The sequence below is a fragment of the Arthrobotrys flagrans genome (assembly GCF_004000055.1).
Source record: "Arthrobotrys flagrans strain CBS H-5679 chromosome Unknown unitig_8, whole genome shotgun sequence".
Classification (NCBI taxonomy): Eukaryota; Fungi; Ascomycota; class Orbiliomycetes; order Orbiliales; family Orbiliaceae; genus Arthrobotrys; species Arthrobotrys flagrans.
Genome location: NW_027137553.1, coordinates 4009012 through 4030371, shown reverse-complemented (window position 1 = coordinate 4030371; position 21360 = coordinate 4009012). Strand labels below are relative to the sequence as shown.

Sequence of the window (21360 nt, the reverse complement as noted above, 5' to 3'; positions counted from 1 at the left end):
ATTCCGATGAGATCAAACTCGACTACAAATTGCAACGAACCCGCGGAAAGGACGAGGGACAGACTCACCTTGCCGTGAAAATATATTTCCTTTGTAGTACATTAGCGGTGTGCAGCGCTGATGTGGTGATATTGATGTAAGGTATATAGACGGCGTAGTGTTGTGATGCAAAGAAAGAAAAAAAGATAACTGCTTGGCTGGGGGACTTACATATATTTATGTTATGTTATTTGGATTACGGTTCTCATGGATATGCCTATACATGCTCAGTTGCCTCGACAATCAAAAGGTCCCAACCGCATCTTCCTCGCGAACAGCCTTCCTTCCGTCCCATATCTACCAAGCCAAAGAGCAGAAACTTTCTCAGAACCCAATCAGAGCCTGCTCCCTTCATCCCATATCTACCAACTTTCTCAGAATCCAATCTCACAATATGGGGCGGAGGGGCAGGCTCTGTGAGATTGGGTTCTGAGAAAGTCTCTGCTCTTTGGTTTGGTCATCACTTAGGTAAATACCTCTTTCTTGGGATTGTGGTGAGGACTCCGTTCCCTGGTATGCTGTCTGTTGTCCTGCACCCGTATTTATGTTAGATATTGATAGCTTGAGCCGATAACGCTTAAGCACAGATATACCTGATACCCTCTAGCCAGGTAGTTTCCTTTTTCCTCTCCCTCTTCTTCTTCTCCTCTTTCCCCTTCTCCTTCAATCAATTGCTTAAGGACCTACTTATAGGTTACTTAAGTAGGTGCATCATCAACAACATCATTTATTTACATGGCGTGCGCACCAATGTAATTCAACTTCAGCATCGATATAGGTAAGCAGGTCAAGTTTACCTTTAACATCACCGTTTGCTTATATAGCACGCCATGCACGAACATCAACATCAAACATCCGCGCTGTCTTGCCGCTTACGAAGCAGGCGAGGCCCCAAGCCTAGTTTACTCGAACGAGAAGACGACTACAATCGCAGAAATTAATCCGGAGAGACTTGCATGGTTTGAGGTACTTAGATCTTTAAATATTTGATAGTCTACTTGGTGCTTAGCTTGAATACTCAAGTACTTAATTTAGTTAGTAGATTGGAGACCGACCGGTTTTCTTTTTAGAATGGCAAAATGCTCGCCAACAGTTGCGTCTATCGACAACCAATTGCGAGAATTGCAAGTCGGAATTCGATTTAGTTTTTGTTTTACTAGCTCTGATGTTACCCTTTAGTTAAGAATGAAAGTGAGGATGCCTGGTGGACCTGGATTTTCCGTCCACGTTCAAGTGCTGGACGGCATAGGGTTAGACTGGCTTCTCGACTCCTAGCCCTTTGATCGTCCAGCCCCAATTGCAATTAAACTTCAGTCGATCTCAGACGTAAGGATGGAGAGTGAGGGCGACAAATTGGACGAGATCATGAGATGAAAGGAATGCTGATAGAATTTCATGAAAGATATCAAGATTCCGGTACACAATTGTTGACATTGTACAATATTAGATTGATACAATTAGTACTTCTGCAACTACACTATTACCTAGGTGTGGCCTCGCGTCGTATTATCACGCAAAGCATTCGACATGGTAAATACACGACTTTTATGAGCGTGTGAGTGTTGTGCCAAGCATTAAGTCTTGGAACACACATTTGTATCCAGCTGTGGAGTCGACCGCCAGGACCTCACGATAGCTGCTTCGGAATAGTACGGAGAGTATATATTTGAATAGAGCCGAGGATATCCGCATTTGGAGCTAGAATTGGCGTATTATCGATGCAAGGATAATAAATCCGGCCGGTTTTGGACAATATATTTGGGTGCTGGTTGGTTAGCACGGATCTCCCCAGCCCAGAGGTGTCTGAGATTCATGATCTAAAGGATTCACCACATATTTTTTTGCATCAATCTGTTTGCGTATTTGAGTTATTTCGTTATTTAAGTTAGTAGGTAACTGATGGATTCCGTTGGAATTTCTGTGGCTGTTGGGAATCGAATGTGGCTGCATGCTGTTAACATTGAAGAGCCGAAGGCGTTTATATTCTATCGACTGCCTTTTGCAAGCAAAAAAAACATACACTACCAGGCAGATATAGCTCAAGATGCTCGGTTGCTGCTGTAATTTTGTTCGTCGCATGCATGACACATGCATTTACAAGATGGAATCTTGATCCGGAATTATAATCATCTCAGCTCAAGTTCCAGCCGAAAGATAATGGCCAATCGCATCGATATCTTGGTATCTTCCAACGATAAAACGCCACAGTTACAACGTTAGTCTGTATACCCCGCCCCCTCCCTACCCCCACGAATCCACCCACAATGGCGGCATTTCAGCAACTTCCTTGCGAACTGATTTCTCATATATTATCTTACGTAGGTGATGTGGTATTCATGTGCTTTTTTGTGGAATATATGTTAGGTGGGATTTCGCTGATCGTGGTACGAGTAATAGATTGAGATACAAGCTGACTTTAAATGTGTCGCACTCACATGTAAACGGCTATATGCGATCGCTGCTCCTCTGTTTTATGAGAAACTCATTATCGCCGTACGGATTGGTTTGCCTCCGAGTCCATGGGACTCCAACTCGATCTTTGCAAAATTAAAACCGCAATGGATTCGATACGCCCGACAGATCGAAGTTGATTATTACTACGAGGACCGCGAAGATTATCTGGGACCATGGTGTCTCCATATCCCAGATATCGAGCTCGGCACCGGTTGTGCACCTGACGAAACGAGGGCCAAGGAGTTAAAGCAAGTCGGGCAAGCTTTATTCAACGACCAGCTTGTCAAAAAATTGATCACGCGACTCTCTCCAGGTCAATTAAAGGCATTTAACTTCGACAATAGGTATGCGATGGAGGTATGTTCTGTCGACATTAGCATCGCTACTGTTCGGGCGTTATGTCAGTATCAGAATACGATTTCTCAGTTGAAGGTTACGCTCAAGGAAGACCTTGCGGATGATTGTACCGTTTATGATTTTCCTTTTTTGAAGTACTTCAAATTCGACGTGCAGGGCCGAAGCTCGGCGGAACAGTATCATTGTATATACGCTCTTTTGAGTAGTTGTCAGAATACCCTGGAGGAGTTCCATTGTTGTACGACTATGTTTGATGACCCGTTTGTGGAACTTGGGTTGCCGACGGTGTTTGAGGATGCATATAATGACTGGAAGAATTGCGAAAAGTGTAGCCAACAACAGTTATCAAGGGGTGGAGAGAAGGAATTTGGACTTCCTCGGTTGAAAGTATGGAATTGTGAAGATATGGACCAGCCATTCTTCGAGTTTTGCTTCAAGAGCGGGATCTTACAGCATTCTCCCCTACGAAATTTTCTGACACAGGATGCGTCGGGGAATTTTTTGGGGCTACTCTCTACTTCCTCGAACTTGAACATTGGTGGGCTTTTACCCTCGCTGAAAAAGCATCCTAATAATGGAATGGGCTTGCGGAGGTATTTGGAGACTTTTGAAGGGTTATCGAAGATTATTATGTCTAGTTTCCATGGGAGGGAGTTTGGAATTGCTTGGACTGCGGGTCTGAAGCATCATGCAGATTCGTTGAAACAGGTGCATGTAAAACTTAGGGGGATGAAGTTTCCGGTGAAGGTATTGGAGGAGCTGGGGAGGAATTGTAGGGGTTTAGAGGTTTTTGCTTCCGAGATGGAAGGTGGGCTAGTGAGTATATCTGTGTTTATGCCCACCATTGATATTGAGACCGCACTGACTCTTGCCATCCCGAAATTTTAGCCCGCATGCATTTTCAACAGCAATGTTTTTCCGAAGCTAAAGTACTTCCACGACACAACTTACATCGGAAGCCCAGTATGGCTAGATATCCCTCTTCACAGTGTGCAGTGTCTTAGCTTGGTCTACAGTGCTCTACGGCGTGAAATCCGAGAGGGGGATTTATCCAAAACTTTGAAAATTGTTTGCTTTGGGATACGTACCGGGGTTTCAACTCAAAAGATAGTTCAGGGCCATGCGTTTCTGATTCAACGCAGTGTTATCGGAGAGGGTAATGGTCGTAGGGAGTGGAGTGCGGCAGATGCATTTGTGATTTTTTATTACAGAAATGTGAGGATGGGTATTAGGAGGCTGAAAGCAACGGAGTATCCTGAGGTTATGGACAGGCTGGGGGGCCATACCGAGTTATAATAATCTTCGAAAAGTTTCTTGTAACCGGGTACTTACTGGTATTATCACTTACACAAGCCTATCACATTTCCTAATTATCATTTCCATATCGCAAATTCCAAACTTATGACCCTGGAACCTTATTGGATAGTGGCAGGGCATCCGGCAGCCCGCACTGCATAAAAGTTGGGGTTGCTGCAGGAAAAGACGTGTTGCCCGTTGGGTTGCCGTTTTGGGGTGCCGTCCGAGGTTGCACCAAAGCCCAGCCTGAAGCTCGGGCCCAGCGCGGTTGCCCCTGATTGCCCAGCGACGACGCGAACCATTAATGTGGCCTTGACTTCATATTACCCTGGTCCTCATCCATAAACCCCCCAACCCCCTGGAACCTCAACTGCATTGTTCTTTCTTCTACTTTCTTCGAGCATCAGCAATTTATTCTTTCCTTACCGATCACAACAGGCCGTATTTCAATTCACCTGCAGGTGGTTTGTTCGCGAAGGCAACACCTAAAGTTAACGACAGATTGTTCCCAAAATGGCGATGCCACCGATAGAGGAAGAAGAGATGGAGGATAAGGTTCCCTTGATGTCGGGACACCCTACGCCGGTCAGGAGTGATATTAAAGAAGCAGCATTCGAAAATCATCCGGATCCTTGGGGGAAAGGGTATAAGGAACTGTATTGCATTTGTTTGCTGTTGTATTTGAGTATGCATGTCCTGCCTGCAGCATGACGTCTTTTCACCTTTGTGAATGGGCTCGCTAATTGGATCTGGGGGGTTAGATTCAACAATGGCCGGATTCGATGGCAGTTTACTCGGGAATATCAATGCTTTACCGGAGTTTCATAAGTTCTTTGGGTTGGATAAACCGGGGATGGAGACTGGGTTGATGTTTTCTTCGGTTCAGGTATATATTCGATATTCAAAAATACTGGTGGGATGGTATGTTGATATATAACGAATATAGATGGGTGGTATGATCGGAGCATTGTTCCTTTGGCTTGCCGATTGGAAAGGACGGATTTTTTGTATCAAGACTGGTAGTATCGGTGTGATACTATCTGTCTTTCTGCAGGCGAATGCCAGTGACGGTATATATCCTTATCAAAATAATCGATTATACGGATATTAACGGGAGATATAGTGCACTCATTCATAATCGGCCGTTTCGCTCTCGGTTTCTTCTCCACAATTGCGTGCAAAGGGTCGACTATGTTCCTCATCGAAATTGCACCTCCGAAATACCGTGGTACCATAGCTGGGATGTATAACACGTTATACTACTTCGGCTCCCTGCTTGCTACAACATCTGTTGTTATATCTCAACGGGACCATCCGGATACAAATCTCGCCTGGCAACTTCCAATCTGGTACCAAATGATCTGTCCGGTACTCGTGATCATTGGCATCATGTTCGTTCCGGAATCACCAAGATGGTTAATGGCGAATAATCGTATCGAGGAAGCCAGAGAGATCATTATCCGATTCCACGCTAATGGGGATGCTGCACATCCGATTGTTGATTTGGAAGTTTCTGAAATGGTGGAGGATCTTAAAAGTTCGGGTGGATTGATGACTGCGGCTAGTTATTTCGATATTAGTACGTTGTTTAGGACGAAGGGGAGGAGGTATAGGGTTTTTGTGCTGGTCTGCATGAGTTGGTTTGGACAGTTTTCGGGGAACAATGTCGGTCTATCCGTGGTTTTGTGGTTTTGGTATATTGCTGACGGGACACCCTAGATTATGTCGTACTACCTCCCTCAAATGGTCACTGACGTCGGAATCACTTCAACAAACACCAAGCTCATTCTCAATGGCATCTACGCCATTGTCGGATGGATCGCAGCTGCGAGTGGTGCTCGTCTTCACGATGTCTTCGGCCGTCGTAAAATGTTGTTCGGGTGCACCTGCGGACTCGTCGTTTGTCTCACGGTCATAACAGCTGCAGCTGGTGTATACGCCCACACCGAGAGCAAGATAATGTCTGGCACATTGGTGATTTGGATATACATCTTCGGCATCGTTTTCGCGCTAGGATATACGAGCATGCAACCGTATGTGGCCCTATTCGGATTATATACACGTTAGGATTTGGTATTTGTGGGGAGTTTATATAGCTAACTGAAATCTTCGTTATGTACAGGATATACCCAGCCGAAGTTATGACGAATGATATGAGAGCGAAGGGGATGGCGCTGTCATCTTTCACGTCCGGAACTGCTGGTTTTGTAAGTTGCAGCTACAATTTCCGGTGCTTTCGGCCGAGCTAACAATATTTAAATAGGTCAATACTGCTATCGCTCCAGTCGCTATGGCGACATATGGATACTGGTTCTATGGGTTCTTTGTGGTATGGGATGTTCTGGAGGCGACAGTCATCTATAAGTACTTTGTTGAGACCAAGGGACGGACGCTGGAGGAGTTGGATGAGGTGTTCGAAAGCCCGAATCCGGCACTTGCCAGTATTACGAGGAGGAAGACCAGAGGTGCATGAAGATCGAAACTTTTGGACTTCCCCACACTGGAGAAACAGAGATATTGATCTTTTGACAAGCGAGAGATGCAGTTTGATTTTTGTGATTTTTTGCGAGGAGTTTTTTGGGAGCAGGGATTTTCTTATTTTGTTTTGTTTTTCGGGTTTGGGTTTTCGTCTTTTTATTGAATCGAGTTGGCATTTTTGTTGCTTGTGAGGGGGGGAGGTTTTGTTATCGTTCAGCTTCATTATTCATTAGTGCTCCCGCTGTTGCTTTGGTGTTTGCTGTATTGAATGCTGCATCGGGGAGGGGGAGTTCCATGGCGTTTTTCCTTCCTCTTTCATCTCATCGTATCCGATATGTATCCTTCACCAAATCCGTAACCGTATCAAAAAAGTGTAATGTAAAAAGTCGGATAGTCGAATCGTTCATCAAAAGATTCAAGTATCTCCCACATCACGACGAAGCCGCCAAAACACCCTGAAGAATCCCACCGACTCCACCAGCCAACTCGACAGCACCCTTCACAAAGACATTTACCACTCCTTCCAAATCAAAATCGTCAGGATTCCCACTTCCAAAGTTTTGACTGGATGAGCTGACCACAGGTGCACTGAAAAACATTCTTTCAGCATGCCATGGCCATCCACCGTAGCTCAGTCCTGCCCAAAGACTTATTAACACTGTTAAAGCGTTTACTCCAACCACCACACCCATCTTTGCTACTCTTTCCGTTTCTTCAAGCCATGCTCTCCGTAGGATATCGTTTGTGAGGATCGGTCGGAGGAGGTATGCATGTCCTGCTGCTACGCCGAGAGAAACGGTGCTTAGTAGTATAAATGATGACGGGTAGTGGTTTCTAGTTGCGAATAGACCGATTGATGTTGAGAGGAGGAAGATGCCGGAGGACCGGATTGAGGAGTGGAGAACTTCTTGGGTTGAGTTTGTGAATTGGGTGGAGATGAAGAGGTCTGTTGTTGAAGGGTTTGTGGAGCGGAGGATGTGTTTGTGGTACAGTTGAGGGTTTGTGAGCATTAGGGCACTGAGGCCGGTGAGGGAGAGGGTGCCGAGGGTGTGGGTGGCGGTGAAGAGGAAGGGGGGTTGTAGGTCGTTGGCATTTTGGGGGTTTTGTGGTCGGGTGGTGTTTAGTGGTGATAGAGGGTATTGGGAGTGGTAGGGTGAAGTTGAAGTTAATGTGGGAGGGGTTCGTGATATGAATTGGCGGGGGATTTACTGTTTGCAACGCCACCACGAATGCCGTGCAACCACGTCATCTAGCATCCATGGAATTGGCTTTGAAGCCGTCTTTTGCCAATTCTAGACACTACATTCTTATTTCGATGTCTAATAGCCTTGATAGCCACAGCCAAAATGTCAAGCGAATGCAATGGGAAGAGGCGATATACCAAAAGCGGGCGTTGTTCATCACGTGATTCCAACAGGTTGGTTGATTCGGCCCGACCCGAGCGCCGGCTTTCTGCGCGCGATTAATAACCTAGCCTTCAAACACGCACGAAACTTCATGTGCTTATCGGCACGTTTACACTCGGAAAATATCACACCGAGTTGGCCTTGCGTTTTGTCCTTGTGTAATAAGTTACAATCAATAGGTATGGCGATGTCGCGATAAATATAAAATGCAAGTGGAATTAGCCTCGCCCCCAGTTGGAAGTGGAACGGCGTTGGCTCAATCGTGGTTTCCGTCTGAACCCTTGAAAACCCGGTCCGGAATATTAGCCAAACCTACATACCTATACGTATTTCGAACGTCTATCCACCGGGAAAAGGTTGCTGCAAGTTGCTGCAAGTTGACGGGGTGAAATATTCTAACCCTGGAATAGGCATGCATATGTGGTGCCTCAGCGCAGCCTTGTCCTGATCAAAGTAAAGATGCAATCAAGCTCTTAGTTGATTGAATCTGATTCAAATATTCGGATGATACCATGATCATGATCGTGTATGATTGAGCTCTAGCGCTTTGGTTTCTTCAGAGCCAGTCCCACCTAACCTCTGTATTCACACCCTCGTATTGTCCGATATGTAGGTTTATTCGGCTGCCTTAGCCGTTTTGCTTTTCCTGCGTTAGAAGGCTTGATGGCTTCATGTAGGATCGATCATGATATTATGTAGGCCCGATCCTGCATTTTGCGAGCTCGCGGAGTTCGGTTGATACCGTCTTCGCGCGAATTCGTCACGCTGCTGTCTGTCTTTCTGCCCTTGTATGTATCAGTATATACTGGCTCTGCCGAGACGGTAGCGTTACGGGTAAATTTGGGCTGTCCGCTGAGTGTTACGCTATCCTGGTCGACATCGCCTTGTACCCAGTATCCCCAGGTTTCGGATCAATGTTTTATCGATGTTGTTTTAGAGATTTTCCACGTGGGTGGTGCAACTGTGGGAGGAAAATTGGATCGGTATACCCTTAGAAAGTGGATATTACAATATTATAAGCACCGTAGATAGTCCCATACTATGTAATAGTGTATAATATATTACCTGATCGGATCAGGAGCAAACTCAGTCCTACCGAAGGGGATCCGCGTCTTTAAAGACCAAATTGTAAACGAGAATGCGTACTTTTACGTGCGTATGCGTGTGTCGGCATTGGGCCGATTATTCCACACATACATACTATGCAGCTTCCACACTTCTTCTTTCGCTAATATATGGTGGTTATTCGTCATCTGAGCTCCTCGCAGCTAGCTGCGCGACCCCACGGTTCCGTATGCACGGCCAGTCGAAATTCTCTTAATATGTACGATTCGCGCTCCCCAACTTCGCCCTCGTACTGCAAATTTCGGCTATTAAAATCTAGGCTCTCGTTTCATGAATCATAAAAATGTTTAGGGCGGCTGGTTAGCCGGCGTCTTCATGATGGTTTCTGTAATCACGATATCGATATAGCGTACGATATCATGACACTGGGAATCTAAAACGATTGGTTGTTTTTGCCCCTTCCCCAGGTTCGAGTGGGTTAGAGTTCGCATTCCGTTCTTCATCAATTGAGTTTTGCCATCTTGCACCTCGAAATACGATCCCACAGGCTGCGTTGCTGAATTAAAAAGACCTTTGAGGCGAGCAAGAGCCATTATCACGATCGGTGTGATATTCCTCTATGCAATGTCTCCGCTATCAATCAAGTGGAGCATACAGCAGGGATCCAAGACAAAGTTCTGGGGTCGAACCCAGACCCGATCCCCATAGCTGTACAACGAACTAATCAAGATATCGAAGCGAGGCACCCTGTGACCATTCAATTGGAAGATCGGGTGGCTTTTCCTTTTTCCTAAATTTTTCCTTTTTTCACTTGGTTTTGTATCTGAGATATCAAGATATAACCAAGGGCTCTCTACAACTTGACTGCGAGTATGTGGGCTGGCGGGATCACTTGAGGGATATCTGACACCATATATTCCTATATTAGATCGAAGATATCCCCCCCTTTGACTTCAAAATTCATTGCGTCTTAGAAGATCTATTCTGGTGGCAAGCTTTTTATTCTTTCTGGTCATATCATATCACTCTCAGAATTCTGTGCATCTAGGTGCACATTTGCATGCGTATACGTACTTTCGAAACTGCAAGTTTCCCTATTGAATACTTCGTTCAGTTGATATAAACAGCATGACAATCGAAACGAGTATGTTTCTCAACCTCGCCATTTGCGCTATCTACCCGAACGCGAACGGATTCACCCGGCTTGCGACATTCGGCTAGTCAGAACGGAACTAACCAACCTACTGCAATTTAGGTAATGTTGTGGGCGTTGTGGGCGTCGCGGGCGCAAAAGCCAAGACTGGTGAACTTTCCACGGGTCCATTATCTTCATCTGGCGCCGTTTCGGACGGAGAAGACGAGGCTTCAGACAGTTTTGACGTCGTCCCGAGTATCCCTGTCGGCCTTGTGGATCAGATCTCTCTGGTTTGGGCCACTCGGGATGGTCTCCGTGTTGTTTCGTATGCACGGGACAAGATTCATCACAAGTTCGCGAGGATCAAGATCGACCGAGGCGACCCCTGGTTCGGCCTTGGTGACACAGTTCCAGGGACACAAGCACAACGGACTGACCAGCGAGTTGCGCAACAGAAGGCCTACATCAGCGGTATCCTTCGGGCTCAAGAAACCACCCTTCGACAAACTCGCCCAGGTACCCCTGATCATGATCTATATTTCTATCCGTCGAGCTCAAGTCCCAAGCCATTGCAAACCGCCGACGATTTGGCGGCTCTCCGAGGCTCGCTAGCATCACCCGGACAAAGGCCATATGCTTCCAGCGATAGCTGCTGCAGCTCCTGGTCAAACTCAAGCTTCACCGCCCAGTCTGTTTGTTTGAGCGCCAGCGATGGGGTAGGCTCGGTAGATACCACAACATCGGATGATGGGTCAAGCCTAGTCTTGCGTGGTCAGCCGGGCCTCCTGTCCTTGCATCATTGCATAGTTGCAGGCATTCCCCTCTACAAAAAATTATTAAATGGGACTGCCAACTCCAGGATAGCCGAATTACAGGAAAGTTGTAATCAATGCTCGCCAGTAACCAAAGATGGGCGCCCAAACCCCTGGGTAATCCAAGCGAAAGAATTTTCTACCAGATTTCGATGCCCTTTCGTTGCACTCCAGGCCAGGCAGCACATGGACTGCCTGCTACTGAATACGGGAAACTTGGATGGCATTCGGTAAGTTACACTGCGCAGCTAGTACATTTGAGAAGAACCTTACCTAAGTATATTAATATTCTTGATCGTCTAGGAATCACATCAAAACTCATCATCCAGATGTCTTCTTCGAAACTTTGCCATGTACTAGCTGGCATCAAATCTTCGACGTTTGCTTTCCCAGGGCACAACCTGAATTTTACCCGTCGCCTTGTAAGCTGAAGATATTTCTGTGGTCCCTCACCCCCCACATATGCAAAATTCAATATAGTTTCGAAACCCTAGCGGGCTTGAAGTGTTCTGAGGAAATTATTGGTGTAATTGGCTAATTATATTCCGGTGTTACATGTAGACTTCAATCTACAACTCGTCCGAGAGAAGTTTAAAAAATATTGGTCTTCAAAATCGGACCTAGTCCGACCAAGTTGTGAGTGGTAGCTCAGTATTAGATTGGTCTAATACAACTCTAAGGGTCTGTTCCATCCAACTAATCATCCTTGAACCATTAGCCTCTCGCGCGGACGGTGAAGCTTTCTCGGAGTCTGTGCCTTTGGATATTAATATCGAGAAGCAAGATGGACCCCCGTTAGGTTTTAGATCTACAAAGGATCATGAACCTGGTTCCAAAGATGCTCCTGAAATCATTTCTTCCTTCCAGGCGATATTACACATTTGGTTAAGTTTACACTTGGAAAGCAACTGTGATAGTCAACCATTTGATTTGGGTAACCACAAGATCTGTAAGCCCCCGCAGGGCGGCAGTGGTGGGAATGGGCAACCATACGTGGCAAGTCCAAATGGGGGGCCTAATTTCCAATTGGGGTTCTTTGGAGGGAACGACGGGCAGGGGGGGTTGGAGGAGGATGGTATTGAGGAAAGTGATGACGAAGATGACGATGGGTCCGATGGGGGCGGCAGGGGGAGGACACGAGATGCGAAATATGCTATGCCCCATAAGTGCCGCATAGGCTGTCCGTTACAGCAATTAGGATTGCCAGACCTCCCCTGTCCGGGCCATGGTCGGGGCCGAAAGTTCACAGGGGCCTCCAAACTGAGTTATATTCGGTAAGCATCTCTGGTCCAGATATTGTGATCAAGTTCTCAAATACAGAGGCTATTATGATTCAGGATAGTCTTTTTCCTAGACCAAGGGTACTAGATGCTAACGTGTTATAAGACAACATATAAAGGGGAATCACCGCGATATTTGGACTGACGCTCAGTTGGACTCGATCGCCCACCCCAAGGCAAGAACCTGGAGACAAATCTTTTTAAAATTATTTCCTCATTGGCCACGATCCTTGGGGTTTCCTCCAAAATGCAAGTTCAAGCTATCTTTCAGTTGTAATTATTGCTTTGCTGGGTTGTCGGGCTAACTATAGAATGGGGCAATATAGGGTTCCGCCATACAGATCCAGAGTCGTCAATGACGTTATACCGGAGATTAGAGAGTTCACCCGGTTTCGCAACCAAGCTGAACGAACTATACGGTGCCGTTGAGCGTGATACTTTGTGGAGCCGAGCGCTGCCAGACCCACCCCACTCATATATGGATAATGAGACCCAGAGTCTAGACATCGGGCACAGAGTGGGTCTCGAGCTAAATGGCCAAAATTACGGGGCCGACCCCTCATTTGTGGTGGGGGAAATGGCTCGGGATGGTATGGTGCTGTATCTTGTCCCCTCTACTAGTTCCTTTGTACTAAAAAACTATTATATTTGGTAGTGAGCCACCCAATGCCTGAAACTTCTTCCGGGCCCCAGCAGGATCACTCTGGGCCAGATTTTCAGGATGTCACCTTTCCTAATCACCAACTAGAGCCCGATTGGGAGGAAACTATACCCCAATATCTACCACTTACTATTCCACAGTCACACTCCCTTCAAACCCATCAACAACAGGATTTAGAACCATCCAACGGGCTACCATTCCTAAGTCCCCAGCCGCCATATTCACAGCCTGCACCAGCTCCTTATTGGCCACAGTCGCCACCCCAACCTAACCAAGGCCACCAATTCTCGGGCTATATGAACTCCTTCCACAGTGGGAGTTTTTCACACGGCGAGGGCTTTCCACACGGCGAGAGACATAACTATGGCAGGCGCTGTCCATACGGCTTTTCCTCTAGCACTTTAACCAATCCTGGTCGCCAATTATCGCTCAGCGAGCTACAAGCGTTGGCGGCGTCCTTTGGTGGTACCTTTCCACATGTCCCAACTCCCCAAGGGCATGGATTTTATTAGGACCTTCACCCTGTGGGACAACAAACCAAGGAATCCTCATCTTCATACGTTGAAATTTGGCAATCACACACATGGGTTTACTCCTTAATTGCACATCAGTCCCGCCACCGATTGGACATCTGGATTCCATCGGTATCACGCCTATAACTTATCCCCCCTTTTTTTCTTTCTCTCCTATCTTAGGGCTTTCTATGGCAATGGCAATATTTTGAGTTACTATATTTTTATGTCGCATTTATCGCATCACAGCATATTTATATTTTTAAAACGATAGTACTGGGTTTAGTTATTATCCTATCGTTTAGCCTAGTGTTTTTCTATATTGGAGAGCTTGCACATCTGAGGAAATGGAGTTAGCATTGGTAGGTCGGTTATTTTGGTCTTGTAAGGGTACGGACGTGTACGGATATGCATTACGAGGTGGAGCAATATAATGTATTTTAAAAGCTGGTGCGAATTTGGCTAAATTAAATGATAATAAAAAAGGGTTTTATATATATACCGATTTCTTTACTGTGCTTTCGGTAAAATTAGAGTCTTTGAGATTTCTAACGATTTGTATATCAACAGATGAACCTGCTTGAGCTTCCGGATGTGTATACCAATAGTGGATTCTAGATTTTGAACGTTGGATCTTCATCCCCCGCTACCATCATGAATTTCCTAGCTAAGGGAAGAAAGGTAGAATCAAGTGCGGGGAATCGTCACCAGCCCCCGGCTGCTGCCCGATTGATTTCACGTCAAACGGGGTCAGGTGTGTTGAAAGCGTTGTATGCTGTTAAACACTTGAACGTTTGCACGCGAAGCCTAGGCTGAACACGAAGTTTAAGAAATTTGTATGCTATTGCATGCTGTTGTATGCTGTTGTATTCACTGTATGGGCGAGCGCAAAACACTAGTGGCTGGGCAGGTACCTCTGGGCGGCCGGGGCAGCCAAGGATGTGTCCAATCAAAATTACTTAATTTGGTATTTACGATTTGTACTAAATTTACAGAATACATGCGCCCGCGTACTACTATTAAATAAATAAACGCGTACTTATTTGCTAGCCTGCCTGCCTGCCTGCCAAAGGTATCAAGTTCCAGCAATCCAGGTCCAGCGTATAATCTAGGTCCAGCGTATAATTCAGGTCTAGTGTGAAATCCAGGCCCAGGTTCAGTGTGAAATCCAGGTCCAATATGAAATCTAGGTCTAGTGTAAAATCCAGTGTAAAATCCAGTAAATAACGATGTGAAGTAAAAATCTCTAAGTTAAATTTTAAGATTTGTATATAAAAGGGCTTGAAGGTACAAGTTTTCAAAGGCTTGCAGGAGTACAACGGCTGAGCTGCAGGGGTCTACCCCGGTCATTAGTTTTAATAAGACTAAATTCTCATCCGAATATTAAATGCAATTGAATGCTTTGTACAGCTTGCATGAAGGCCTCGATTTTTGAATTCGATCAACGCAGTCGACCCCGACCCCGACCCCGTTTGGCGTGTTGTTGAGGTGCAGGTCTCGTAGTCTTGTAGGGTTGGAGGTTGGGAAGGCCCCAACGTGATTCCATTTCAGAGGTTCTCGCTCTCCTGCCTGGCCTCTGCTGGACACATCTTGGCTTACGCTTTACTTCCGCGGCCTTGGGTGGTTCTTCGCTGGGAATTCGAAGTTCCAGCGCTATTCAACCGAATATGTCAGTTTTTAATTCTTCTTCTTTGATAGCGAATTGATGGGGCCAAATTTAGTTAGGTATGTGTAATCATGAACTCACATTCTGCAGAATACCCAAATCTTCTCACACCTTCCGTCTGACACATTTTCCAAGATTGAATCATACCATCGGTTGTTTCTTTTATGGATGTGTTCTTGGTGATGTTTCGCCCGTGCAGCATTGTTGAAGCGATTTCGATCCGGGTGTAATCTTGGATAGCCATAGATGAAGACTTGATGTTTGCAAGGTCGCCGAGGAGGGAAGCGACGACGAGGTCATCCTCGGCATCATTACGGGCTAATTTTAAAACTTCTTTTAAAGTAGAAACTCTAGAAATGAATTCACAGGAGGTGCTGATATCATTGATCATCTTGATCAGCTCCTCTGCGAATACTCGGCATCTAGTTTGCTGATCTTGGTCGTTTCGTTGCCGGGAAGGGATGTTTAAAAGCCATATTTGGGAGCGGAAGGTATCGGGAAGTATCTGAGGTTCTCTATCTAGATTTTGTTCCCATTCCGTGGTGTGTAGGGAGTTGAGGAACTGGACCGTATCTTCGAGTATCGGATGGATGTATTTCAACCAAGTTGCGTCAAGTGGCTTCGGCTCGAGCATATCAAGTAAGTAGTTTGAATCCTTGAAATCTAGGTCTTTGGCTTCCCTCCAGAATGTAGCTTTATAAACCTTGAGAAATTGTTCCCGGATACAAGCGCCGATGGTTTCTTTGTCTGATGCTTCCACCCTTGCTCGGATGAGTGATATTAGGTTGGTTTTCTGTGAGACTCCAGTGCCCATGTCGTATGAATGCCACCAATTCTTAGTCGAATTGAGACCCCGGAAGTTTTTATCATCGTTACATCTCTTGTTCAACCCCTCAAGGACACCTGGAGGGTTTATATTGAATATTGCATAGGAGACATATTCATGAATCAATGGTATTATGTCCTGCCCAAAACCGTTTTGAATAACGGTCTTGATAAGATCGATGGTTTTTGACGCTGGTGGGAGTTCAAAAGTTTTCTGGTCAGTCTTGTTGATGCCATTTTGCTGAAGTAAGATAGAAAAGTATCTAGATGATTGAGAGTTGAGCTTCTTAATGATAGGGATCATGATTCTCTCCGTGAATACAACGTTTAAACCTAGCATTTTTCGACTGTCTTTATGGAATTCGACGAGCCTCAGGAGTATTGGATTGTTGTTGTTTGCGACAGTGTTCCAGAGATGGCAGTCTGGTAGTTCAATAGCTTCCTCGAATTTTATCCACTGAGCTTCTGTGACGGGTTCAGTTTCGTTGACGTTGCCACAATCCGCAACAAGTTCCTCGAGGATGTCCAAGATTTGATCATAGCCTTCAGGTGTCGAAATTTTCAGTAAACAGAGAAGGTACACTACCAAGGCATCTCGAAGTTTTGAGTCTAAATCTCCATTCGACATCTTCGACACCATTGACAGGAAAAGAACTTGGACTGCAGTATCTGAGGAAAGGGGTGTGTCAAGCGCGACAGTGAAGTATTTGATTATTTGCTTCGCTATCTCGATGTCGGTAGCTTTTTTGTATATACTCGAGATCACTGATATAGCGAGAGGTTGATTTTCGCTGTTGAGTTTGGATGACTTGAGAGAGAAGTTAAACATTTCGAGTATCAATTTATAGATGTCGGTTTCCGAGCTTTTGGCAACGAGAGTAGACAAAATTGAGAAAAACTCAGCCTCTAGGGGCTGAGGAGATTTGACCACTCGAATCAAATAGTAGATCACCGTTTTGTGGATATCGAGATTGGAAGATTTCTTGCACAAGGTATGAATATTAGAGAGTGGCGATGCCTTGGGTAGAAAGTCTCCGTCTTCAAATAGTTCTATGAGCAACTTGATGGTGGAAACTTTGACAAACCCCGTTTCATCCTTCGATGATTCGGATTTTGGCTTTTCTGCTGGAGGGCCAGGATCTTCTGTCCGAGAGTCTTGCCCTTTCGCCCTCGAGTCTGTTGCTTCCGTTGACGGCTTTTCGTCCACAGCCTTTGCTTTCTTAGTCTTTTTAGCCTGCTCCATTTGGTTTAGTAGCGTGAAGACTGTTTCCGCGAATTTTGATATTCCTTCATTAGCATCGTATGGGGTGAGATCACGGAAGAATCCAATTGTGAAAATGCGTTTATACCAGAAAACGGATTCTGGATATTTGGAAATACTTTGGATTGCGAGTTCGAGTGCCAATCTAGGTCTGTCACTTCGCGCCAAAACCCTGAGAAGATTAAATGCTAAAGACTCAAGAGCTGGGAGTTCAGTCTCTAGATCCTCTTGGTTCATCGAGTTAAGGCTAGAGAACGCATTTTCAGTCAGCTTGAGGATGAGTGCGGGAGGCACAAAGCTAATTTGTGCCTCTAGAGCTTTGAATGCGGCTTTGGTATTAGAGCTTAACCCCTTCAATGTCTTGGGAAGATCGGCGTTCGTTTCTTCCGTGCTTAGTTTTGACAAACACGCCGTGCTCAGATGGATTGAAGGATACCGGATATCGTCAGTAGATGGGAATGGAGAAGTTAACAATTGATCGGAAACTAGGGTCTTTGTCTGAAGGTATAATAGAGCCGATAAAACTTGAGCTTCTTGCAGCTGAAAGGCAGACTTGGCCTTTTGATTCCCAGCTCGAGTCCAGGTATTATGCTGGTAGGTTTTCCCTGGTGCTGCAGGCGCTAAAATAGTTTCGAGAAAATGTTTTTTACCAGATTTGGAGTAGTTCTCCAACAAATACCGGGTATAGGGGTTGGTGGAAACGTCTATGTAAGTTAATTCGCCAAGTGCATGGGCTTTGATCTCGTCTTTGTCCGGAATTGCGTCCCACTCTAGAATACTAGTTCCACTATCAAAAGCTGGAATTCTCAGGGGGTCTGGTTTCGTTCCAGTTGAAAGACTTTGGAGCCATTTTAGATCTGCTTCACGAATCCTTTTATGTTCTTCTGTTTCATTCTTGTCGTCAATAAATTCACTTTGAGATCTAACGAACCCCCCATCATCCTCCTTCTTCATATATAGGGCATCTGTGAAGCTATCTTGCCAATAGCGAATCGCCTGTTCGGTACTCATACGGCCCTCACTTAAGGGACCAATGGCATACGCCCATGTGGAATCGAGGCGGGATTGTCTTTCCTGTTCTGGAACATTTTTGGAAAGATATAGTTCCAAGGCATATCGATAATCTTCAACGAAAATGCCGAGAGGGTTAGTTGCTATATCGCTTTCCGTGGAGATGAGTGCTCGGCTTTGCTCTGCCGAAGGAAAAATGATAGCTTTCACACGAGATGCGATATATGGGACTAGATCGTCGAGAAGAGGGGCGTGCTTCATGGAAAACGGCTTGATGAGGTATTGCAGAGGGAGTCCCTGGGGGTACGGGTCCGAGAGAGTGGCAACTTCAGGACATTTCAATATTCGTTGTTTCCGCCACAGTTCATTGCGCTCTTTCGCCCAGGTATCCAGGAAACGATATGTTGACGGATGCACCTTATTGCTATCAATCTCCAGGGTTGGTGTATTCTGACCTGTGAAATCTCGGATCCACTTCTTATGGTACCGTTCATCGGCATCGTGCAGTTGCTGATTATCGATTACCTTTTGTTCTATGTCCAGGAGAAGTCGCACAGTGTCTTCCCATAAGATACTGTAAATCTCTTCGTCGGAGAAGTTTTCTTTTAATTCGTTCGAGCGGTTGGCACGTTCAAAAGCCGCCTGGTGGAAGTACTCAAAATCATCCCTCCACATACTAATGCGAAAAGCTGGATCCTTCAATCCTGAGCATACGATATCGAATATATCGCTCATGATTCGGTTCGCATGCTTGATTCCTTTCCGCAGCAGCGAGGCATCCTTTCCTATTGACAACGGTAGTCCGGATAATACTCCATAGATCTCCGAAGGCACATCGCAGAATAGGTTGATATTGGGATCTCGAATCAAGCGCCTCGTCCAATTAACAACTTCACCTAAGATTGATACGGAGCCACTAGCTATAGCATAAAGCAAAACACCCCTCGCGTGAAGACCCCGGAGAGATTCATTTGGGGTCGATTGCGCCTTTTTACGCTCTGAAATGCGTAGTTTCGCAAGGCTCTCCGCTTCCTCTTGCTGGGAGGCCCGTTGAAGGAAATGAACTTGCCACAGATCCAAATCGATAGGTGCCGAAGGATTGTGTTCAGAAACTTTTTCTTTCGTAAGAGAGAAAAAGTCACAATCAGTTCTATATTTAGTCCCGATATATATGCTACCAGCGATTTCATCACCCCTCACCCTACGCAACCGGAGGAATAGGTCTAGGGTTTCTTCAGCGTTCAAATTTGGAATGCTGTGAGACATCAAAGTGCCAGTCGTCCTGGAAAGACCCTCATCGAAATCAACCTCAACTTCATCCTCCTTGATAGTAGAAAACTGGATGCAAAACTTGAAGAGCTTATATCGGTCTTTTGAATCGAATTTTGTTATGAGAAAATTGAAGGCATCAAACTCCACCCCTCGTCCATATCGGCTTGGAGTTGCCTCGGCTAAAAGTAATCGGAACAAATTTCCGAAGATTTCGGGCGTTTGTAACCAACTCTCTACAATCTTTTCGACAAATGTCTTCTTATTTTTGGAAGAAACAGCGGCGGGACCCCAGCATAACATAGGAACGTTAATAATCGAGGCCACAGATGGATGACGCTTGATATATTCTGTTATCAAGTCGACAACTTCTTGCAGCGTTCTCGTAGCCACAGTCTTTTTGAGGCATCGCAGAAGTAGAGGTTCTGAGATTTCAAACACAAAAGCCTCATCGGAGATCTGAGGGACCTGATCGTCTTTTACTAACTTTCGAAGAACCTCTAAGGAAAACTCCATTGTTGAAGATAAGTTTGCTTTGGTCCCAGGAGCGGCTGGGTACTCCCGCATCAATGCGAAGAGCCACGGGCGGTTTGGCCCATCGTAGTCAAGGACCATTTTGAGGAAATTGTCCCGTAAGACATCGGCGTGGTTCCGTAAGAGAAGATCCTTTTGACGGTGGTTGCCTTCTTGCATCTCTGCATCTACTATCTCGGCAATATGATCTTTCGCAGATCCAGGTAGGAGATATTGATAGCATTCGATGAGAGGACGGGTGTCCAAGGTTTGGTTTTCAAGGGCTTTAAAGAGATCTGTGATGACTGCTCTCTTCTCGGAGTCGGCTCCTTTCGTACTGGAACCGATTGCACGGCATGCATCTTGAACATCAGAAGCAGAAAGACTTCGAAAAAGACTCATAAACCCTTCTACGGCCCCGAGGCCATTCCAAGTATCCCTCCATTTGCGGGATCTGAGTAGTTTCTCAAGTTGCTCGATAGCAATTTTGCGGATGCGAACTGAGATATCTTGTTCTAATGCCTGTTTTAATACAGCCGGGCTATGTGATATGCTCAACCATATTTTCAAAGTTGAAGGCGGGATGGAGCCTCTCTCAACGGCATCGATAAGTTGTTGTGTGGTATTTTCGACGTCCCCTTCCTCAGCCAGTTCTCGAAGGTATTGGGCGACCTCGCGTTCATTACTAGATCGTATAGACGCAGTATCAAGCGTAGCCATTGCCAATATGAACTCAAGAAAACGAGGGAAGAGAATTTGTTTCTACGAAGAAAACTTGAAAACGGATTAATCCTGGCGCTTGAGTTGACAATTGTCGACAAAGTCGTGACAGATGTCAACTGTAAACACCACCTGGTGGTCCTAGATACCCCGCGTTTAAGTAGAAAAAACTCCCATTGATTGCTCTCATAGTCTTGCCTTTTTGGATCATTTTCGATATACACTAGGCATGCCTGATTTTTTGACGAAATTGACTCCACCGTTGTAGACTTTCTGGCGTGCATTTCTCTAGCTTGGGTGGACTGAACTACTACTTAATTCGGTAGCATATCCAGTTTATAACGGACGAAATGTTCAAAGCATCGTCAGCGAGGACCCGTGGTGTAATTGGATGCACTTCCCATATATCAATGGTATGGGACAGTATAGGTTCGAGCCCTATCGGGGCCGTGCGAGTAGCTAAACTATCTTTTTACCCTCCATATCTTATTTTTCTTTGGCAATTTTGGGCTTGGTTTTTGTTCGTGAGCTGTGAAGTCGACTAATAGTGTAGTTCATAAGTTTATTATAGGGAACTGAAGGATTCTAAGACGGGAAACC

The 21360-nt window shown here is 45.5% G+C and overlaps 5 protein-coding genes across 5 annotated transcripts; 3 read left to right on the top strand and 2 right to left on the bottom strand.

The window, feature by feature from the left end:
* Positions 1-2303: 2303 nt before the first annotated feature.
* Positions 2304-4146, top strand: DFL_007654 (uncharacterized protein; the record flags this gene model as incomplete). Its single annotated transcript, XM_067637269.1, has 3 exons — positions 2304-2357; positions 2437-3666; positions 3739-4146. 3 exons carry the CDS (start codon positions 2304-2306, stop codon positions 4144-4146), a joined length of 1692 nt encoding a protein of 563 aa, XP_067488803.1.
* A 513-nt stretch (positions 4147-4659) lies between these two features.
* DFL_007653 (uncharacterized protein) lies at positions 4660-6619 on the top strand (the record flags this gene model as incomplete). Its single annotated transcript, XM_067637268.1, has 7 exons — positions 4660-4831; positions 4908-5032; positions 5093-5216; positions 5270-5811; positions 5866-6179; positions 6269-6353; positions 6410-6619. The coding sequence occupies 7 exons, from the start codon at positions 4660-4662 to the stop codon at positions 6617-6619; spliced, it is 1572 nt and encodes a 523-aa protein (XP_067488802.1).
* A 436-nt stretch (positions 6620-7055) lies between these two features.
* Positions 7056-7634, bottom strand: DFL_007652 (uncharacterized protein; the record flags this gene model as incomplete). Its single annotated transcript, XM_067637267.1, has 1 exon — positions 7056-7634. One exon carries the CDS (start codon positions 7632-7634, stop codon positions 7056-7058), a length of 579 nt encoding a protein of 192 aa, XP_067488801.1.
* A 2589-nt stretch (positions 7635-10223) lies between these two features.
* On the top strand, positions 10224-13495 carry DFL_007651 (uncharacterized protein; the record flags this gene model as incomplete). Its single annotated transcript, XM_067637266.1, has 9 exons — positions 10224-10239; positions 10351-10946; positions 11217-11272; positions 11346-11464; positions 11604-11678; positions 11761-12316; positions 12429-12571; positions 12649-12912; positions 12978-13495. 9 exons carry the CDS (start codon positions 10224-10226, stop codon positions 13493-13495), a joined length of 2343 nt encoding a protein of 780 aa, XP_067488800.1.
* Positions 13496-14936: 1441 nt separating this feature from the next.
* DFL_007650 (uncharacterized protein) lies at positions 14937-20760 on the bottom strand (the record flags this gene model as incomplete). Its single annotated transcript, XM_067637265.1, has 2 exons — positions 14937-15148; positions 15243-20760. The coding sequence occupies 2 exons, from the start codon at positions 20758-20760 to the stop codon at positions 14937-14939; spliced, it is 5730 nt and encodes a 1909-aa protein (XP_067488799.1).
* Positions 20761-21360: the final 600 nt, after the last annotated feature.